The sequence below is a fragment of the Paroedura picta genome, chromosome 2 (assembly GCF_049243985.1).
Source record: "Paroedura picta isolate Pp20150507F chromosome 2, Ppicta_v3.0, whole genome shotgun sequence".
Taxonomy (NCBI): domain Eukaryota; kingdom Metazoa; phylum Chordata; class Lepidosauria; order Squamata; family Gekkonidae; genus Paroedura; species Paroedura picta.
The window spans coordinates 31,345,561-31,367,336 of record NC_135370.1 but is presented as its reverse complement, the minus strand read 5'-3'; the positions used below and the strand labels follow the sequence as shown (position 1 = coordinate 31,367,336).

The 21,776-nt window shown below is 40.5% G+C and overlaps 1 protein-coding gene across 6 annotated transcripts in view; it reads right to left on the bottom strand.

The window, feature by feature from the left end:
• Positions 1-21,776, bottom strand: part of TTN (titin) — a 356,587-nt gene that overhangs the window by 257,999 nt on the left and 76,812 nt on the right. For 2 of the 6 annotated variants that reach the window (XM_077319578.1, XM_077319579.1), the window contains exons 44-48: positions 20,913-21,101; positions 19,023-19,388; positions 17,799-18,341; positions 15,710-16,231; positions 15,251-15,307 (exon numbers count right to left, since the gene is read on the bottom strand). In XM_077319578.1, coding sequence (XP_077175693.1) covers positions 15,251-15,307; positions 15,710-16,231; positions 17,799-18,341; positions 19,023-19,388; positions 20,913-21,101 — 1,677 coding nt within the window. Of the gene's footprint in view, positions 1-2,151; positions 14,140-15,250; positions 15,308-15,709; positions 16,232-17,798; positions 18,342-19,022; positions 19,389-20,912; positions 21,102-21,776 lie in introns of those variants that run through there. The other 4 variants (XM_077319581.1, XM_077319582.1, XM_077319580.1 and 1 more) reach the window with 3 other exon arrangements.

Below are 21,776 nucleotides of genomic sequence, written 5' to 3'. Positions count from 1 at the left end.
AATGCACATCTACAGAAGTAGATTTTCCTGTTCCACACAGAGAAATTCAGCTGCAAAAGCACATTGAAAGTGCATTATCCAGTGTATGTGGAATGGACCCTGAATAGGATGTAGGATGGCAACTGAGGCCCATTCCCTACATGTTGGATAATGCACATTCAATACACTTTAGAAGCAGATTTTCCTTTTCCACACAGGGAAATTCAGCTGCAAAAGCAGAATGAAAGTACATTGTCCAATGTGTGTAAAATGGACCCTGAACAGATAATTTTGAGTCCAGTAGTATCTTAAGAACCAACAAGATTTTGGGGGAATAAGCTTTTGAGAATCAAAGCTAACTTTATCAGAGCTTTGACTCTCAAAAGCTTATGCCTTCCAAACCTTGTTGGTCTCTTAGGTCCTACTGGATTAAAATCTAGCTCTTCTACAGCAGACCAACTTAACAAGCTTCCAAAACTAAACTGAAACCACAGGCATTCCCAGGTTGGATACACACTAACCTTCTTGGATGCTTTAGGAGGCGTTGAGCAGGGGGTTGGACTAGATGGCCTGTATGGCCCCTTCCCACTCTATGATTCTATGATTCTAACTTTGAAATTCATTAGAAGGATCCCATCCAGAAAATATTAGAATGTTCTGAAGTCCCATGGACATCAACAGAACAAATCATTCTTGACTTGAGTTCATTTAGAATAAAGTTTAACTGGTGCGCTCTCTGTTCTTACATTTTTCAGGAGAAATAAGCATTTATTTATTTTGGGATTTATATACCGCCCCTCTTGGTTGCTCATCTCGGGGCGGTACTTATTGTTTTATTTAAAACTCAATAAAACAATAAATCACATGGATAAAACCAAATTAAGAATGTTATAAATCCACAGTTTTTTACTGTTGCATTGGTCCTCATTACTGGGATCAAGATTATAGCTGGTAAGAAATTAGATATTAAATGGGGGACAGGGAGGAAGGAAAGGCAAAGGAGTCAAGAGGGAGGCCTGGGATGTGCTATGGGTGTTCTAGCTAATTATGGGCATTCTAGCTAATTAGAATGTTGTAAGCTGATTGGTGGCAGAATGTTGTATATTTCTGTCTGCCATAATGAGCATCACTGAATCTAGAGAGCATTCATGATTTGTGCTCAATAGCATTAGATTATCTTGAATGCAATACAGTCTTTCTAAATGGAAAAGAAACAGAAATAGAAACTTTTGAAAGCTGTATTCCACTGTTGGAACGTGGATCAGGCAGTATTAAGTTCCTAATCCATCTCTTTGCAATGGAAAACTCTTCCCACTCTTCACCCATGATAAATTCCTCACTCATCCAAAACGGTAATTAATATTCACACAGGAAAATGTAACATTTGCAAACGTGTAAAGTGTTCCTCTCCACAGCCGAAAAGTATTGTATGACTGGACAGCACAGGCACCTGACTGACCGACAGCTATCAAGTTCACAGTGTGTTCAACATTTCCAATTTCATTAGTATGTCACTGAGTCTTGTATGTTATCAAATCCACCCTAAACATTTCCATGTCTTCAAAACCATATTAGATGTCAGTTGGAAACATTATTTTGGAAAAGTACTGAAATTATTCTGATTTTGTTTTCAGGACAAAGATAGATGGGAAGACTAGCTCAAGGGGACAATTAACATAAGGTGACCAGATTGTCCCACTTTTGGAGGGACATCTGGGGGTGCTCGGCAAATTGTACTAATGTTGAAATTAAAATATATATATTACAATACTATTTTTGCGTTCTATGCGTTCTATGAAACTTTTTGCTGCTCCATATAGACCAAATTTTTAATCAAGTCAATGATGTCCCGCTTTACCAACGTTAAAATCTGGTCACCTTACATTAACACCTTCATTCAAAATACATGAGTAGCTGAAAGAGAGCTTGCATTGACACCAAAAGGGAGGGGAAATAAAAAAGTTTTCACATATAGGAGCTGATATTGGGTAGTGCGCCCCCTGAGGGTTATTTTTGTAGCTCTCCTGTCTTGAGCGTTCTGTTTTTCAACCTTGAAAGGGTTGTGCAGCCTATGAAATTATCAAGCATTCCACTTTGTGCTCTAAACTTTGTCTCAAAAGGATCTCAATTAATTCACAAAGACTGGTTGAAGGATGAAAAAGCAAGAATAGTTTATTTTATACTTTTATTAAAACAATATGTACATTGGCATGAATGTAACATTGAATATAACCCTTTAGGCCTTCTTTTTTTTTTTTTAAGTCCTCCGTAACTAGGGAGGAAAAAGACATTGGAGTTGACCATGGAAAAAATATAGCTTAAATGCTACTTTTGGAAGACACAGATCTGTCTCGCATCTTTGCTTTCACGAGGGCTGTCTGTCCGGCAACATTTTTTTACAGAAATAAATATTTTGAATTTACATCGGTGTTACCGAAGCAGTCTCTGCAGGTCTTATGACGTTTCGCTTCAGTTTCTCTGGCTAGGCATCTATTAATTGTGAAGTTAAATTTAAAACTGTAAAGGCTTTAGACTCATATGGAATGGGAGCATGGCAGGAAGTTGTACAACTGTCCTGCCAAAGAATGATTGGGTCTGGAGGGCAGAAATATGATCTATCCTAATGGATTTTCAAAGCAATACAAAGGAGAGGAGGGGTGGGAACGCCTACAAGCTTTGGAAAGCTGCTTGTGAAACTGTTCTCTTAAGCCATTATATCGGCTGTTGAAATATTTAGACTATAGACTAATACATCAGATTCATACGTATCAGTCTGAAAAATCCCTTGACAAAGTGTTGCATAGCGAAACGCCTCGGGAACTATTCAAGACTGTTGTGTTGAAGATTAAAGACTCCTTGTGTGTCAACTTACAACACAGGGTTCAGCTATTTTGTGCTTCCATATAGGTATCTCAGACCATTAATGCACTGGGAACTTCACTGCCCCAGCTACCGTGCAGGAGCACAAATTGGGGGCAAATGAGGCGCACCTGGCCAAATGCTCCCCCATGTGGGTGCAGGAAGAGGTGGGGCAATCTGCCATGATTAAAACTCCAGCCTGCAGCCCGGCATGAAGCCTCTAGTGCATAAACGGTCTCAGTGTCCCCTGTATTGGCTAATGGATTTTCAGACAGAAATAGAGGGAACAGGGTCAGTAGCCTACTCCCTAGTAACCTGTGCTTCCAACTGACCTTATTTCTGCCGGTGTGTGTCTGTGTGTGTTTGTGTATGTGCATGTGCAGGGAGTGTTGGGATGCCCAAGCCAAATATAAGACCAGTTTCATTCCACACCACTAATGGCCGATGGTCACCTGAAGCCTGACACTAGCAGAGATCAGTTTACTCGGCTTCTGATAGAGTGCAGAGACCCTTTTCTTGACATTGATCTGATTTGTAGGATCAGGCCACATACGTGTAAACAAAGATAATACGAGACTGGCTCACGGGTATGAGATCTTTGGATCTGATCTTCCTTGTAGCTGTGATTTCAGACAGTACAGTACATTCAACGCTTATTCTTACCTAAGAAACATGGATAGCTGCACTTCACTAACTCAAGAATTGCTAGTTCACTGCACAGGGAATGACAACGGAGGCAGTGATATATTATATTTCTACACAGCACAATGTTGGATCGGACACTCATTTCTCTTCCATTTCAATTTCCCTAGCCTTTAATAGTATTTAATTTTCGCTCCTAGTTCCGAAATTATTTTAATGCCTATTGTATTTATGTAGTGTTCATCCCACATGCCAAAATACCCTGTATTTCCGTATGTATTGTGCGACTAAAACAACGAATGAAATACATTTCCCCTCCTCACCAGAGATGCTTGATAGTTTATTATGTGTATTTTATCATGTCTGAAAATTTCCTTTAGCCAACTGAGATAAAAAATGCTAGGAAGGAAATACTGACAGAAAATAGTCTAAAATGTCATCCTTAAACAATCGCTTAACGTTTAAATCAGCTAGACCACAAGTCCATTCTTGGCCATATAAAGAAAGGTGATTCCTTGTCTCACCTAATGCTTGCTTTCACTCGTAGCTAAGGTGACATTTTCCAAAACATTTTATGGAGTTCTTACCCAATGAACTGCTTTGGCTGTTTTGTTTATAACCATAAGAATAATGAAGGGGTGAAGATAACTTTTCAGGTGCTACTCTGTTTTTAACAGTTCAGTCCCAGGCAGAGTTACGCCAGTTTAAGCCTGTTTAAATAAATGGGTTTACATAGCATTCACTCTGTATAGGGCTGCACTACAAGAGTATTAATACTTCAGGGTACATTAGGGATCCCTGTTAATGCAGAGGCAATGTTGGGATTATGTGGTTCCAAAAGCCACACATATTTACTATATAAATATGAACATGCATATACATAACTGAGTATATAAATGCACCAATGTATAAATAATCATGCTTCCATTAAAATATGAGAGTTGATAGTAATAATAATAATAATAAAAATAAGCAGCGTGATGTCTCAGGAAGTATATTCTGATTTTAAGGTAACAGTGTGTGCTTTCTAGAGATCAACTAACAGAATTTCATAAATTCTATATATATTTTTTTCTATTTAAGGATTAATTTCTCTGTAGCTTAAGAAAGGTTGTTTTCGTTTATTGATTTGTGGTAGTGATCATCCTATACGTTTATGTTATTTTTCCACCTTATTTATTACACTAATTAATGATTTGCATCAAAATTATACAGTAGCAAGTAGTGAAAAACTACATGCATAGTTTTCATCTCCTGTTTCTTCCCTGTTTAACAATGTGTGGTCTTAAAAAACAAAATAGTGGGTTGGATCCAGCCAGTTTTCTGCTCAGCCACTTCTTTTCATAATTACAGCCACCATCCCATATGCCTTTCCTCCATGTGGGTCCCGTGATCCCCAGCACAGCTTTCTGAGTGGTCACCAGAAACTTCCTCCATTACTAACCAGCAGAATAGCTGGCTGGATCTAACCCAGCTGCTGGATATTAGGGCTTGACTTGAAGCATATTGCTGAACCAGAAATCACTGCTCCAGTTTCAGTTTCTCTAGCAATTTTGGGGTGAAACCGGTTTTGTTTATACTGATTTCACATTTGTCTGACTTACATCACTTGTTTTCAAGTTTTCAGGTGCTTCTAACTTGGCAAAAGATAAATAGCTCCTGATGTCTTTATGTAGTCCTCGCTGTGACAAAACTCTCCCATGGGCCAACTTGGTCTTGAATCAGGTTGTTTCAATTGCTACTGTATTATTCTTAATTTGTACTGGAATGAGACTGATGCAAGTGTCAGCTACTTCAGTGGATATTTGTCACGAGAGAAATGTCATAAAGATCCAGGAGCCATTCAAGAGACAATGTTCTGTTCTGATACAACATTGTGAAGGAGAAACCCTCATCTTTCATGGAACTGTACTGAAAATACAGTATGCATATTACATACAATTCCAAATGGATCAGTTACAGTTATAAAAATGGGGGTACCCAAAGTTTCAGGAACTTTTGGGGGGAAATGCGATGCATTTTTAAATAACACAATATTTACACATTATCAGACAAAGATGGGGGTGATGGTATCATTACAAGGATGCACAAAGGATGAGAATCAATGGAACTCACACTATTTTGTGGCCCTGAATAAGATCTAAGCACTACTATATCTCCCCATTCATTGGTATAAGCCAGTGAATTTCACTAAGAAGAATGCTTCAAAATACAGGAAGCATCCAAACAGAATGCTACACTGTTGATTTGTATGGATCTTTTAAAACAGTACACAATCTGCCATCTCATTATGCCAGAAAAAAAACACCATTTTCAGCTAGAGAATTTAGCAGATGGTTAACAAAGCAGTGCTATGGGCGATCCCTGCCTTGTTTGTTGCCATACATTTGTATTCACCTTCATCACTACGTATTAAATTCCTGATCATCAGACTGTGACAGCCGGATTGACTTTCTTCCACACAGTATCTCTCTCCTTGAATCAATGTCCCATTCTTGAACCAACTGACAGTCGGTTTTGGAAAACCAACTAGTAGGCACTGGAAACATCCAGATCTACCCAGATAAGATGCACAATCCGAAATATGTTTTGTGAACTTTGGAGGCACTTCTGTAACCTGGAATTCAAAGCTACAGCTGTCTGTACTCTCTGCTTTAAATTCAATCTGCTCTTCTTTGGATGGCTCGGCAAATACATCAAAGTTGATGTTCACACAAGACTCGCCTTCCTCCTCCTGGTCCTGTTCGGTTACAGCTACCAGCCGAACTGCTTTCTGGGAATCGTCACTGTCACGTTCAAACTCAAACTCTAGTTCTATTTCGGTCTGGGAGCCATTTTGAACCGTGTTATCAACAAGCAAATCAATCTTTTGAGGCCTTCCACTAATCACATCTGCACCTGCTTCCCCTCCACCACGTGCCCCTGTGGGAGCCCTCTCGCTCTCTGTTACAACTAACGTGCTTCGGCATACAGCTTCCCCAACAGTATTTACAGCCTTACACAAGTATATGCCACTATCAGAATGCCCCACATTCTGAATTTTAAGACTATGACTTCCATTCTCACTATTCACAGCATACTTGCAAACATCTGGAGTGATTAACCTATGCTCCTTAAACCATTGAACTACTGGAGTAGGAGAGCCCGTTACTGTACATTGGAACAATGCCTCGGATTTCTCTGGAACTTCTGTGTCAAAAACAGGAGTGGTAAATCGTGGGGGCATCTCAGTGACTTCAAAATCAATTCTGACATCTGCATTGTCTTTCCCAGATGAAGCCACAGCATGTTCCACTAGAGATAAAGGGAGAACATCAAGAGATACTATGGCACTCTGATTATCAGAAGCAAATCCGGGGACGGTAACTATTTTGACTTGCTTCTCACATTCCTTGATCTCATTTTCATCCAACTCTACTTCAAGGAGTATTTCTTGAGGAGAAGGAGTTCGTGATGCTGTGCCTGGTTCCATATCAAACTCTATGACATGTTGGTGAGTTACCGGAGGAGGAAGAGCTAAAGCTCTCCCGTCATGGGGCGACACTTCTACTTGTGTGATACTTTTGGCTTCCCCTATGATATTTACCGCATGGCACATATATTCTCCTCCTTCTGTTTTTTGAACGTTGCCAATTTCCAAGATGCAGATATCACCCTCTTTTTGCACTCTGACTCTTTGACCTTGCTCAACCAATGACCTGTTTCTATACCACTTCACATCAGGGGTGGGAGTGCCTATGACTTCCGCAATAAAACGTAATGTGCTATTCTCATAAATCTTTCTCTTTGTCAGTGGTTTAATGAATGCTGGAGGGATTTCATTCCCCTTTGGCTCCAGTGCTTCACAAGGGGTGCCAAACATTTCAGCACGTAACTCCTCAATGGAAGAGCTTCTCTCTTGCAAAGGAGAGCCAATGGGTGTTTGATAATGTTCCTGTGGCGTACTCCCTCTTACTAGATCTGAGGGAGACGTCCTTGAATTAGGCTCCTCTGAAGGCGTGGCGTATCGCTCTGGGCTGCCAATGGGTGTGTGATAAGAATCAAAGGATATGGGAGATTCAAAGTTCTCCACAGATGACGGTGGTGTGTAAAATCTCTCAGACTCTATCAGTTCATCTCCGCTAACGTTATCCATATCAATGGACATTTCAGACTCAGGGGAAAAGGGGCGGACCAGTTCTTGCTGTTGGTTGTAATAATCATAAACAGTGCTGAACGTTACATCTTCCACCTCCAAGGAAGTGATAGAACCCTCCCGAACCAGACTCCTGGTCTCTTTGACATCTGGAGTCTCCTGTTCCCCAGCCACAAGCAAATACTTTGTTAGAGAGAAATCTGCTGCTTCATCAGGAGAAACAGGCACCACTTGAATCTGAACAATGGGTTCTGCAATAGCTTTCTCAGTTGGGCTTCCCAGAGATCGATTTGCGGATTTTGAAGCTTCGTGTTGTTTTGCTTCATCAAGCTGAGGTTTTGCACCATGCTCTTGCCCTGTAAGGCTTCCAGTTTGTCCTTCCTGGCTTGCAGGTGACTCGTTCTTTAAAGAAAGAAGGTATTGTGCAAAAGAGGGCTCCTTGTCTGATGGCTCCTGAGAAACAGAATGTTGTTCCTCACCTGTAATTTGGGTGTATAAAGAAGTGTCGGGACTTCTCTCAGGTAAAGAGCTCCTCTCTTCTTCAGTAAAGATGCGTTCAATGACATCTGCTTTTTCTTCTACCTTCTGCTTGCCAGGAGAGACTTTTTCATGTGCGGCTTTTTTCAGATCAGCTATGAAATTATCTGTTTCCGGAACCGTACTCTCTGGAGCGTGCCCAGGCACACCCACTTCTTTCAGTAGGCTTTGAAAATACTGAGTGACAGGGGCAGGTTCCGCCTGTCCCCATATAAAAGCATCGTCAGGCATTTTAAGCACTTCCACTTCTGAAATCTTTCTCTCGTCTTCATCCTGCTCCTTTGGTTCCTCTTCAGTGAGAAGGCCGGCATTTTCTAAGGCCCTTTTAAGCATCTCTGTTAGTGACAGCTCTGCTTCCGTTTGGGCCCTCTGTTCCGGGGAATCCCTTCCTTCCACCCTTATCTTATAGCTCCGGCGAAGTTCCTCAATAAGAGAGGTCTTTTCTTCTGAAGCATGGGCATCCCGTAGGAGTTTTATGAAGCCCTCTGTTTCTGTAGCCCCCATTTCAAAAAGAGACTTCAGGTTAAAGGAATACGCACTTTCCCTTTGTGCTGTTTCCGTCTCTTTCGACAACGGCTCTTGTGGTAAAGTAGCCGCTTGTGCTCTTAGATCAAATGCCAGTTCTTGTACTTCTGTTTCCTGGGACAGAGTCCCTACCGTGTGGGCTTCACCATCATTAGAAATCTCTAGACCAATAGCCTGTTGCTGTCCTTGAAAACCTTCCGTTCCTTCAGAGGCAAAATACAGCGATTTCAGAGACATGTCCTCCTGATCTTGCAGTTGGTTTTCTACATTCAGAAAAGCTAATTTGAAAGTGATTTCTTCCTCTTCTGGGGATGCACATTCCTCTACATTTTCTTTTTCCAATGTGGTTTCCAAAGAGAGTGAATCTTCTTGAGTAAACACGAACGTCTGATTTTGTGCTATTTCTGCAATGTTCTCAATCCGTTCAGAAGTAGGACAAATATGTTTGAAATGTATTGCCTCCGGCCACGCGGCCTCTTGGGGCGGACTGCTATTCTCCACACTCAAGGGAGAGGCAAAAATGTTGCTTTCTTGGGTAGAAGATGAATACTGCCACTCTCTACTTTCTTCCTTCATAGACAGAATAACCTTGGAAACGTCTTGATCGGCATATTCTCTTTCTTCCACACATGGAATACTTTCCTGAGCTTTCTCTGCGATGTCAGATTCCATGCCTTCAGCAACCGAATGGTCACCTGTAACATGTTTCTCACCACTCATTTCTACAGAAGGAGAATATCGGTCTTGTATGTGCATTTGTTCTTGGTGAAGACTGATTTGTTCCTGAATTATATTTTCAACAATAGATTTAGCTTGCTCTAACAAAAGTTCTTCCTCCAGGTCCTTAGTGCTAAATTCTGCCTCCACTGGTTCACTGTTTTCAGATAAGGTTTTACTGGAAACCATTTCTTGTTCTAAAAATATTGGGGTTTTCTGTGCAATTTCTATAGTCTTGTCCACATCTGCTTCCACTCCTTCAGAATACAAATCTGTGGGAGTGAGATCTTCCTGGTTTTGATTATCGCTGTCAATTTGTATGGGTTGTTGTTTTATATCAAACATAGTTTCCTCTACTGGCTCTCTCTCATTGCAAATGTCCTGATTACAATACACCTCTGTGGCTACAACGGGTGTCTCTGTCTCTGTATTTTCTTTTCTTTTGTCTAAACTGGTAACCGTTCCTTCAAATCCCCAAACAGCTTTGACGACGATGTCCTCCTGTTTTTCAACCACAGTTTCAATATCCAAGGAAGCCTGCTGTAAATCAGATTCCTGTTCCCCTCGGCACAGCGTATTTTCTTGGCCAAGATTTATCTCCTTCATAAGCTCATTCTCATCATGAAAACCTTGACGAGAGTCTGTACTGTTTTCTAGAGCTGATGTGATTTGTACTGCTTCGGTTATCTTGCTTGTATCAGCTTCTATGATTTCAGAAATAAAAGGTGGATCTTCAGCATATATTTCCTCCGGTTCAAGTCTGCTTTGCTCTTTTTCAAAATATTCTTTATCTGAATCAGCTTGCATTTCCTCTAGCAAAGTATCAAGAGTGTTAGAAATTGCACAGAGATCTGTGGGTTGCTGAGTTTCAACTTGATCTTCTGTATTCTTCTCCGTGGTGTCATCAACTAGTAACATTTGTTTTAAATCAAATACAAATTCAGGGGTATCTGCTTTTACTTTTCCTAATAATTCTTCACCACAATGAATTTCATTCTTGGTTTCCTCACCCAAGCTGGTGATTTTTCCCTCAAGGATCAAAATATCTTTGTTTTCAGAATAAGAGCTTCTAAAAGTTTGCTCTTTTTCTATTGTGGCCATTTCTTGCTGCTTGCAGATGGCTTTCTGCAGGGTTTCTTTGCTTATCTCCTCCAAGCCAAGTTGTTCTAGCATAGACTCACTTTGGAATTCCTCACTCATGCTCTGTAAATATGACATGCTTGTCTCTCCTAGGGCCAATACATCTTGAGAATTCTTGCTTAATATATTAGTAATGCCTTGATCCTTCTCCTGGATATTATGGTCTCTTTGCATTGCCTTTGCTATAGGACAGGAAAAATTGTAATCAACAGATTCCTCTGCATATAGGTCCTGCCCAAAACCATGGATTTGCTCTTTTACTTCCTTGAGTGGTGTTTCTATTATGTCTCTTGAAACCACTTCCTTGTGCATTGTATTTTGAGACAATACACATCGATCACTTTCCAAATTTTCTGGCATGAGTGCCTGATCCTTTGATTCCCCAGACCTCTCCTTACTAGGAGATATGCTTTTTTCACTTGCACTTGTTAGAGAACTCAACTCGGTGAAACTAGGGTGCTTGGGAATCTTTTCCTTATTCTCAAAGAGAATAACTTTATCTTTTACACTCTTTACTTCATATTCATAGCTCTCCAGTTTGTCTTCCTCTACAGTAACGGATTCATATCTTTCTGAACGACTCTCTACAACCATTTCAGGTTGGCTACTTTCCGTGGCTGCAAATTCAAAAGTGCTTTTTACTTGTTCAACATACGTATCGCTTAACTCATCAGCAAGTGCAGCATCAGATAAAATTCCTGGAGTAATAGGTTCTTTTTGTTCTTCTTCTACTTTTGGCTCCATTTCTTTATTCGTTTCCTTTTTGTCCGGGATCTGAAAATCCGTGCTTTCACTTTCATCAGCAAGTAGGGACTTCATGATGTCATCTAGGTAACTAGGCAATTGGGATTCCATTTCTTCTGATGGTACACATGTTGCGTCTTCTATGATCTGTAGTTTACTAATGCTATGGGACTTCTGGATTACAGAATCATCTTTCTCATTATAATGGCTTTCCACTTGTCCTACTGAAGATTCAGAATAATTCTCCAGATGATCTTGTGCAATGTTTTCCTGAGCTTGGAAACTCTTCAGCTTAGTTTGTTCTACTTTATTGTCAAATATTTTTACAGCTGGGTCTACTGAAAGATCACAAACTGTTTCAACTGTCCCAGCTTTGTTTTCAGCAACACACTTGTATGCGCCAGCATCAGATATGGAAACCTTGACAATACTCAAGGTATAAATACCATCTCTCTCTTCAGAGCAAATACGTTCAGTAGGAATCAAGACTCTGTCATTCTGAAGCCACGTAACAATGGGTAGAGGTTCTCCAGATATTAAGCATTCAAGGACAACTGAATCCCCTTCCTGACACCTAATGTATTGCTGAATTTCTTTTATGATTTTGGGGGGCTTACATACCACATCAAATGAAAATTTAAATTTATGTTTTACTCCTGGAGAAGAAGGTTCTTCAGTAGGTTCTTCAGGTTTAAATGCAACTGGTTGAATTACTTTACATTCTTCTTCTTGTTCTGGAGTTGGAGTTGGAGCTGTTATCTTGATTTCCACAGGAAATGAAAGCAAGTCTGGATTTAATGTGATAGGCCTAGGCCAGTTAACTGGTGGAAGCAGAAGGTTGGATCTAGTATCTGTGGTTGAAACAGCTTTGTATTCTTTCACATGGTCAAAAGCTAAACTGAGTTCTTCTTCCTCTTCTATATACTCTGGTAATAACTCAACTTTACATATATTGATTGGATCTGGGTCAAGCTCCTCTTTTACTTTCACTTTTAGCTGACCTGTAGTTCTAGCAGTTCCATGTTGATTAACAATCACACATGTAATGGACCCCTCTTGAGTTTGGACCACTGTGGAGAATACCAGACTAGAACGATCTTCACTAGTATTAACAGTGCATTCTTGGTTGCATTCTAAAGATTTCTCATTGTTATACCATGTGGCTGTGGGGTATGGATAACCTTTGAAATCACAATGAAAACTACAGCCATCCCCTTCATTTACTTCTTGAGATTCAATTTCATTAACAAACAAAGGAGGGCATGGCAACTTGCTTTTTCGAACAGGACACTCCAATTGGAGAGGGGTTTCCTTTATCTCAGGTTTGAATTCAGTAATTTTATTCAGTATCTCCTCTTCTGTTTCAACGGGGTATTTATTAACTGTGGCTGGAGTTCCCAAACCTTTGCTCTTTTCCTTGCTCTCCCAATCAGCCATAGGTTCATTAACGTTAAGTGTGATTGTATCGGACATCACCATTTCAGGTTTTCTTGCCTCACTGATGTCATCAGTCAGAAGTACATAGACCAATGGAGAGGGGTTTTTCTTAATTGTTTTGGATGTCCTGAAGTCTTCAGAACGTTCCTGCACTTCACTGTCCATTCTTGTTCCTAATGACTTTACTTGGGTATAAGTGTAATCCATCCACCCATTTTTTCCCATCATCACCGGAGCTTGTTCTGAAACCCGGTTTTTTATTGTCCCCTTAAATGCTGCCACTTTTTCTTTCTCAGTGCATCCATGAGCTAATTGGGCGGGAATTCGAGACGATTCATAAAGACCCGGGATTTGTTCCCTTCTAACATGGTATTTACTTAACTCCGTCTCAAACCCTCTCTTAGAACTTCCTAAGGTTATTGCCTCTCTTTCTGGCCTTGCAGGCATCACAGCTTTTTCGTCAATTTGCTCTATTGTTTGGAAATCAGATCTTGTCTCTGCCTGAGAGGTTGAATGAACTGCCCGGCCTTTGTTTCCACGAAATCCAACAGTTCTCACAGAGGTAAGTTGTAGGTCCGCTGATTCCTGCAACAGCTGCATTTTCTTCTTTTCCAACATAGCCGTTCTTGCTGCACGGAGGCGCTCTAATTTCAGTTTTATTTCTTCATCAAGTAAATCCTCTTCCGCGCTTCTTTCTCTAGCGGAATGTTTGTTTCGTAACTGATTCTTATCACACACCAATTCTCTTTTTTGGGACGGGATGCCTTCAAAGCTTATGGTCCTTATGATCCCCTTGGAAAAGGACAAAGCCGGCAATACCTTCTCAGTTTCCTGACTCTTATCAAATGGAGAGCCAATACATTTCAAATCAACTTTTAGCCTATCATCTCTCCTCTTCTGCACCTGACATTCAATAACTGCACGAGTTCGCTCTGATTTTCTCAGAAACTCTAAATGTCTAGCATTCTGTTCCTCCCCGCGGATTACCAACAACGACGCTGTGGACTCAGCTGAACCCTCACTATTAATAGCAAAAACCTTATAGCTCCCTGCATCCCTTTCCTGAACCTCTTTAACCTCTAGGCTAGAGCTATGCATGTCCATGCTGCTCTCAGTCTTTATGATTGTTCGAAAAGTTCTGGGAATTTGCCTGTTGTTATGAAACCAAGTTATTTGGGGCAATGGACAGGCAATTAATTTACACTGGAAAGTTACTGGGTCTCCCACCAAAACAGACCTATACTTCAGTTTTTGTGAGAAAGAAGGTTTCAGTTTCTCAGGCCATGAATGGAAAGCTGACGTTCTACTTGCACATTTTTGTTTATACAAAGATTGTTGGTCCCGAAGGTCTTTGGAATCGGAGAAACCATCTTGGACACCAGCTGGCTTTTTCCTGAATTCTGTCTCTTCATCGAAGAACAGTTCTGCAAAAGAATACCATCACATTTCAGCAAACGTCGCTCTTTCCATATATTTTGAAAAAACAATGAGAAGAAATGAAATAACTAGAAATGAAATTAAATAATGTGCATGCAACGGATTCATCACAAATCCATAAAAAAATTCACTCACCATATTTGTTCGAATAAACGCAATGCCTTGTTCTGTTTTAAAGATTCTGACACGAAAATCGTTCGTTGTCTGTTCTTTCTTCCAACTGTGGAAATTTCTTCGTCAACAAGCAAAAAATGAATCTCAAAATGACATGTTTTTGTGAGTGCATGTTTTGCCACCCAGAAAAAAAACCTTTTTTTTTTTTTTGCACATTTTGTTGCAAAGAATGGGGAAGGGATGATCTTACCTGACTTGCAGAGAGTAGAATAAACGCCCTTTCTGATCCCTTTGACTGTGAGTTAAAATGGTCAAAGAATTCAAAAGATGTTTTTTCAAAAGTATGAAAAATGTAAACTGTAAACAATTTGCTAAAATAAAATGGGAAGGCGTTTATTCGAACTAATACAGCTCCTAACTTCACAGTGTTATGCAAAAATAAAAATAAAGCAAGCAACATGAACCCAACTATGCTATCTGCAAGCCAGGGTAAGAACATTTACCACGGAGAATTAATATCCTGTTCATGAAAATGGGGGGGGGGGCACGATGGAAATACATCACTTTCCCAACTTGCATTATATTATTTTGTAAACATAGGTCATCAGAAATGTGTTGACCAATGGAATGTTAGCATACAAATGTGTTTTGAAGCCATTGAAAGAAACTCAAATTTCAAGTATCCCATGCACTAGAAGAAGGTATCAGAAGTAAAAAGCTTTGGCAACCAGCTGCAAAGCAGAAAATGAAACGATACATTGTGATGGCATATCTATAAAAACAGAAGTTTTAAATGGAATTTTAAAACTTGTATCCTTTTGTAATGCAAGTTATCCTTTGCGTATTAAAACAAAACATGCTGCATATCGAAATATGTTTCGGAATATGTTTTGCTTTCTGTCATACAGATAAGCTTCTCGTAACAATTACTGTTTTCTGTATGCTACGTTGTGGCTTCAGTATACCATTTATTTGGGAATGTACCTTTCACTTCCATTTCAATTTGCTGCTCTATCTTCTCTTGAAGAACTTTTTCCAGAGCTGTAAATAAAAACAGAGGGACGATCAACGTATGGAAAAGTTTGATACTATGGAAGAAGAAAGTTTTCGTTTACGATGCACTGATTAAAAAAAAAAAATTCACACCAACATACGTACATATACATGCCAGGAAATGCCTGATAAGTCTAAAGGAAACAATGAGAGGATGCTAAATATATATATATATATATCTATATTGCCTAGTTTCCCACAGCATTTTTAAAAGGGTTTCTGTTTCGATAACTCAACATGCCTTTCACATGCCTCGGACACCGTGGGGGGAAAGATTCAGCAATCCACAATCGTTTCGTCTATCCCGAACGGTGGCTCAAAATGGATCTCAATGCAAATGGAGGGTATGCAAGAGGAAGTTGCATATGGAAGGAACATGCAGTTGCCAACCTGTCACTCTCAGATGTGTGCTGCACTCGGCTTGTCCTGCAGAATTAATTATTCTGCACTTGTATATACCCCTCTGATTCTCCTTAACTTTCAGTAATTTTAAACTGCACAGTGGACCATCGTGCCTTAAGCAGCATAATGCCGATTCCTCAACTATTAGCTGATTATACAGCCAGATGACACAAGGTGTAGGTACACCCTTGATCACACAGAACAGGGAAACATCAGCTCCTTGTTTGACAAAGGTCTCTGGGGGCAGAGTTTGGAGGAAGAATGGTACAATGGCGCCAGTTTCGGCAAAGTCTTCGCACGGCACGACATCAGGGTAGTAGTCTCGGATCCTTGGCTTCTCTACGTCTTGCGGTTTTTCGGCCGGCGGAATGGTCGTGCTGGAGGTTTCTTCGGAAGTCTCTTGTTTGTACGCGTAAGCTGTTTTAATCTGAGACTCTTGGACAGTTTTAATGCTTTTAGTATCTGTTTCAAGGGTAATTTTGGTTATTGTTCTGGCTTGCGCTTCTTTAGCTAGGTAAGAATAAAGTTAGGATAAGATTAGATGTTTGGCAGCAATTTAAAAAAAATAATTGATACTTAAAAAAATAGAAAGCTATTAGTATGGTAAAAGGAATGTTCAGCATGTTAGTGCAAAAAAAATTGAATATTCTTTTTACTATTCTGTTCCACATTTAGGGGCTCTATTCATGTTGAGCTAGGTGCAATTAGATCCATGGGATTCGTGCCATTGACATCTATGGCAACAACGGTATGCGAGAGGAAGTTGTACAATGGAACTGATCCATGATAAAAATAAATTTTGACAGCAGTTTCTTCTGTTTAAAGTTAAAGTTTCTTCCTCACAGCATAAGAGGCGGTGGGAGCAGCAGAGACAACACTTTCCACAGGTGAACAGGCAAGATTTCCACCAGCTTGTAAAAGCAAGGTCAGCATGGCAATGACAGATTTCCATGGTTCTATTGTGGCTTCAGGTTGATATTCCTGTTCTTCTGAATCTAATCCTGCAGCTACTTCTCTGCTGAAAGGCAAGTAATACTGAAAGGCAAGTAGGAGGGAAGAAAACGAAAAGTATTCTCATGGTCTTCAGGAGAAAAGGGAAGTCATATTCGGATTCAAGAAAATATCATAGGTCCAGAGACCTGCCATTGTTTTAAGAGCATTGTTTTATGCAGCGGAAAATGGGAGAGCCTACGAAAGAGGCAGAGAACAAGATTTCTTGGGTAGTGATCAGATTCAGAGATAAATGGCACGGCAAAGCAACTGGAAGAACCATTTCCTTGTGCTCGGCGTTACAAAACAATGTGATCCATTAAAAAAAATTGAAATGGGATAGGAAATTTTGGGGTGGATCTCCATTAACATTTTTAAAAAATGCTCACCCATGAGACTGCAGGTGTGTATTATCAGTTTCATAACCAAAGCACTGTGTTTATCGCACTCAATCAGCATCCCACTCAAAATAGTGCAAAGGTCTTTTGAATGGGCCTTACAGCCAGGAAAGTATGTTTGTGATTGCACTGTTACTCTCTGTGTAAGGCTTTCTAGAATCTAACCTAGGGGAAAGGTTAGATCAAGCTCCTTTATAGAAAACCGATTTCCTCAAATAACAGATACTAGAACAGCCATAATGGTAAAGATGAGGTTGCTCTTTCTGCATTCTTTCCTTTGCTTCAAAAGGATAATTTTAAAGCAAGCATTTACAAATTAAAGATATCTTGCATTTGAGGAGGAGCATTTCAAGTACTGGGAAGAAGCAGTCCTAGGCCTAGACTACATACAATAGATAATGCACTTTCAATGTGCTTTCACGGCTGGATTTTCCTGTGTGGAACAGGAAAATCTACTTCTAAAGTGCACTCAAAGTGCATTATCTCTTGTGTGCAGACTAGGCCCCAGAAGCCTACTTTTACGAGTAAGTCACGCTAAATTGCCGTGCTCTGTAAATCTTTCATGAATAGAGCCCAAAATGCAAAAAGTGGGACAGAAAATTATGTCTCGAGATTAAATGCTAGCATTAAAGCCAAAAGCAGTGATGATGTGAAGGAAAGTTACAGAACATTAAAAATCAAATAACCACCTTCTACAGTTAGTACAGCAGTGGTTGTTACTTCTCCAAAGTTGTTACGAACAAGACAGCTGTACAGTCCTTGATCTAAAAGTTGGACGTTAAAAATGGTGAGGAAAAGAACGCTTCCGTTTTGTGAAGGCTTAATTCTCTCCGACTCCTGTATGGTTTCCCCTTCGTGGGTCCACAAAACAGTAGAAAAGTTCTCACTTTCCAAAGCACAAATTAACTGGGCAGTGTCACCACATCTCACAGTGAGATCATGAAGCTTCAGAAGAATCTTCGGGCTAGTCTCTCCCAACACTTGAATGGACGCTGTCGAAATTTTGATACTTTCTGACTTCTGCGAAACAGCCGTAGTATGGAGACTCCTTACTTCTCTCTCAATTCCAGACGAAGTTTCGGAAACGCGTTCGAAGGCCTGCACAACCGTTTTCTGTGATGGCTCTCGCACGGATTTAATCTCTGTTACATAAACTTTGGTTTCCTTCTCTGACTTTGCCTGGGCAGCCTCTCTTACATCTTTCCCAGAATTTTGCCTATCTAGGGCTTGCACTGTGTAATCAAGTAACAAAACATATGATTAATACCTAATGCACTTTAATGGGCTGTTTAAAACAAAAATAATAATAATAATATGCCATAGATGATGAGAATGAAATATACCACTGTCCTTTGAAAGCCTAGCATGCCCGGTGCATTCACTAAGGGTGCCCTCAGCAGGCAGCATAATACATAAAGTAAATTCAGCCACAACGACGGATGAAAAATGAAGTGGGCTCATGCTGGTAATATGCGGTTGGCCTTTGTCTCTTCTTTTCACTGCTGTTGTCCGTGGCAATTGGAAAGTATTTGTGAAACTCTGAATATTTGTTTATGTCCTGTCAGGAAGGGGGTCCCCCCCCCCAAACCGAGTAGAGCAAACCTCAGAGAATGCTACAACTGCCATAATTTAATTCACCGGTTTGAAGTATGCATTTTGTTTAGTCTACGAAAACAGCCGTAGCCCCGGAGCTACCTAGCTAAGACACCGTTTCGAAATGAGGTGACGCTCGAAAGAACACGAAAACAAGAGTGGTTTATTTGGTTATGGCTAGGACTATTCACAATTAGTGGTGGTATGGCTAACTCTAAAAAAAAAGTGTGGAATGAGGAAAAGAAGATAATTAGTCGTAGTGTAGAAAGTGTGGTATATGCAACAAACTGAATTCCCTGGGAACAAAAACGGGGCTTTACCTTCAGCGGTCACTGTAAGGGTAGCTGTACAAGCTGCATCTCCCGCACTATTTCGTGCTTTGCAAGAGTACTGCCCGGCATGTTCTGAGAAAGCATCTACAATTATCAATGTGGCCGTGCCTGTAGACTCATCAAAATGGAAAACTACGTCTTTGGTTGGTAACATTAGTTCTTGGTTATGAAACCAGAGGATTTCTGGTTTTGGCATGGCAGAAACCCTGGCTTGGAATCTGACTGTCTCCCCACTGCATACACTGCAGCTTGAAATAGGCTGGAGAAAGATGGGCCTTTGGCCAACAGGTTCCTTCTTAATGGAAAGAGTGGAAGAAACATGACTTTCTGAGGTAACTTCTTCAACCTTAAACCCTGCAAAGAAGCATGCCAACTTTTAATTTCTTACCCTAGACACCATTCAATGCTCTCTTGTTATCTTACATCTCATTCTTTTTTTAAAAAAAGCTTACAATTTACCACATGACATACTTCTTTTCCTTCACGACAGTGTTTAAATTCTGTTGTCAAATGAATAGAAAATAAAGCATTTGGGTATACCTTAGAGGTTAGATTAAAGGAGCAATATTTTTAAAGCTCATGCCTCAAATATGGACATCCATTAACTCTTTGATAAATATTCACGTTTGAATTGGAACACCATGGGTTAAATCCCTACCTAAGGGGTTAAATCCCCCTAATTTGTGGTGAGCTTACCTACTTACAGTGAAATCCTAAACATATGCACTCAGAAGTAAACCCTATTGTGTTAAATGGAATTTAGGATTGCAGTCTCACATTAGTCTTAAAAATACAATTTTAAAAAATTACAACCAGTCCTAGGGACTTGCTTCACGTTCTAAAATCTGCTCTGATGCTAATGTATTCTTACATCTGGGCGATCCCTCCTAATTGAAATGTAAGAGGCTCTTCTCTTATATATGTAAATGCAGTTACACTAATATTAACAATATCCAATTATTTTATAAATTTGCATATATTAGACATCTTGGCTGGGATCCAAAGAGCTACTCAGACATGACCTCATGTGGTTATGCATGCCATCTTGGAATATTTGATGTTTTCCTTTGCATAGATTTCTATGTCATACCATAAAAATGATTAGCTCTCTTTATGCAAAACTAGAAATTATGTCAGAAACATAAATGACTCAGAGGTCTGCTGCAATGTTTATAGTGCAATCCTATGCAGAGTTACTGCAGGCATTTTGTTCCAGTGAGACCAGAAGATGGCTATAAGCTTAGATGGGATTGCACTATTACATTATGCTGCAAATTACTCCACCTCCAATTTTTCTCATTGGTTGCTGCCCATAGGGAGGGGGGGGAATGTGACTGTGTTACGTCAGACACCTTTTATTGATTAGGCATATGGAGGGAGGCAAAGGAAATCAGGAGGTTTCAGCAGGAGCCAAGTCTATGCCATTCAATATGCCATTCTGGCTTATAGCGTGGGGTGTGGGGAAGTGTTACAGTTTGAAAAACATAAGCAATCCTCCCCCCCCCCCACTTATTGGGCATGCAGAATTAGTTGAATAATTCTTTGGGTCCTGGCCTGTGCCTTCTTTCAAACCAAAATGCTTTGGTAAAAAAAAGGATTTTCTTCCTCTCTGATGCATGCCGAACTCTATTGGGGACATAGTGCGAAAGCGAACAATACGAAACCGGGACATTGTGAAATGATGTGGTGCTGAATTCATATGGTGGAGGATGAAATGGACATGGTGGACATCAGACAATGGGATAGATTATTCCGGGTTAAAAAACACGGACAAGACAGACAATTACATGTTATTATTATTTTTTTTAAAAATTAATAATATTAATTGAAAAACACATGCTGATTTTACGGAGTTGCTTTTTAGATGACACGCTGTACCTTCCAGCCTCAGTGCGGCCGTCGTTGACACTTGGCCTATGGAATTGCTGGCGACAAATGTGTAAATCCCTTCATCCTCTGGGAAAGCTTCTGCTATCTCCAACTGGAAAGTGTCTTCAAACTGAGTCATCCTAAAGAAGCGGGACGGCTTGATCTCTTTGTCTTTGCTATACCAAGCTACTCGAAGGTCTGCTCAGGTGCAAAGGAACAATATGAAAGAGGGAAGGGAGAGAAAAGAAATACACAGGTAAGTTTCATAGCATCACACTCGCAGACCGTTTATGCACTGGAGGTTTCATACTGGACTGCAGGCTGGAGTTTTAGTTGTGGCAGGTTGCACCACCTCTTCCTGCACCCACATGGGGGAGCATTTGGCCTGGTGCACTTCATCCGCCCCTGATTTGTGCTCCTGCATGGGAGCTGGGGCAGTGAAGTTCCCAGTGCATAAACAGTCTTAGTGAGCAAATCAGAGAAGCAGTTGGAACTCAGGACTGATTCGCAGGTCCCAGTCACCAGCAATATTTGGCAGTTTGGTGTAGTGGTTAGGAGTGCAGACTTCTAATCTGGCATGCCGGATTCGATTCTGCACTCCCCCACATGCAGCCAGCTAAGTGACCTTGGGCTCGCCACGGCACTGATAAAGGTGACCAAGCAGGAATATCAGGGCTCTCTCAGCCTCACCCGCCCCACAGGATGTCTGTTGTGGGGAGAGGAAAGGAAAGGTGACTGTAAGCTGCTTTGAGCCTCCTTCGGGTAGAGAAAAGCAGCATATAAGAACCAACTCTTCTTCTTCTATGCTGAGGCCCCCCCCTCCCCCTTTTAGACAGAAATTCCCATGTGTTCCAATGTTTGTGGCACTCCCTT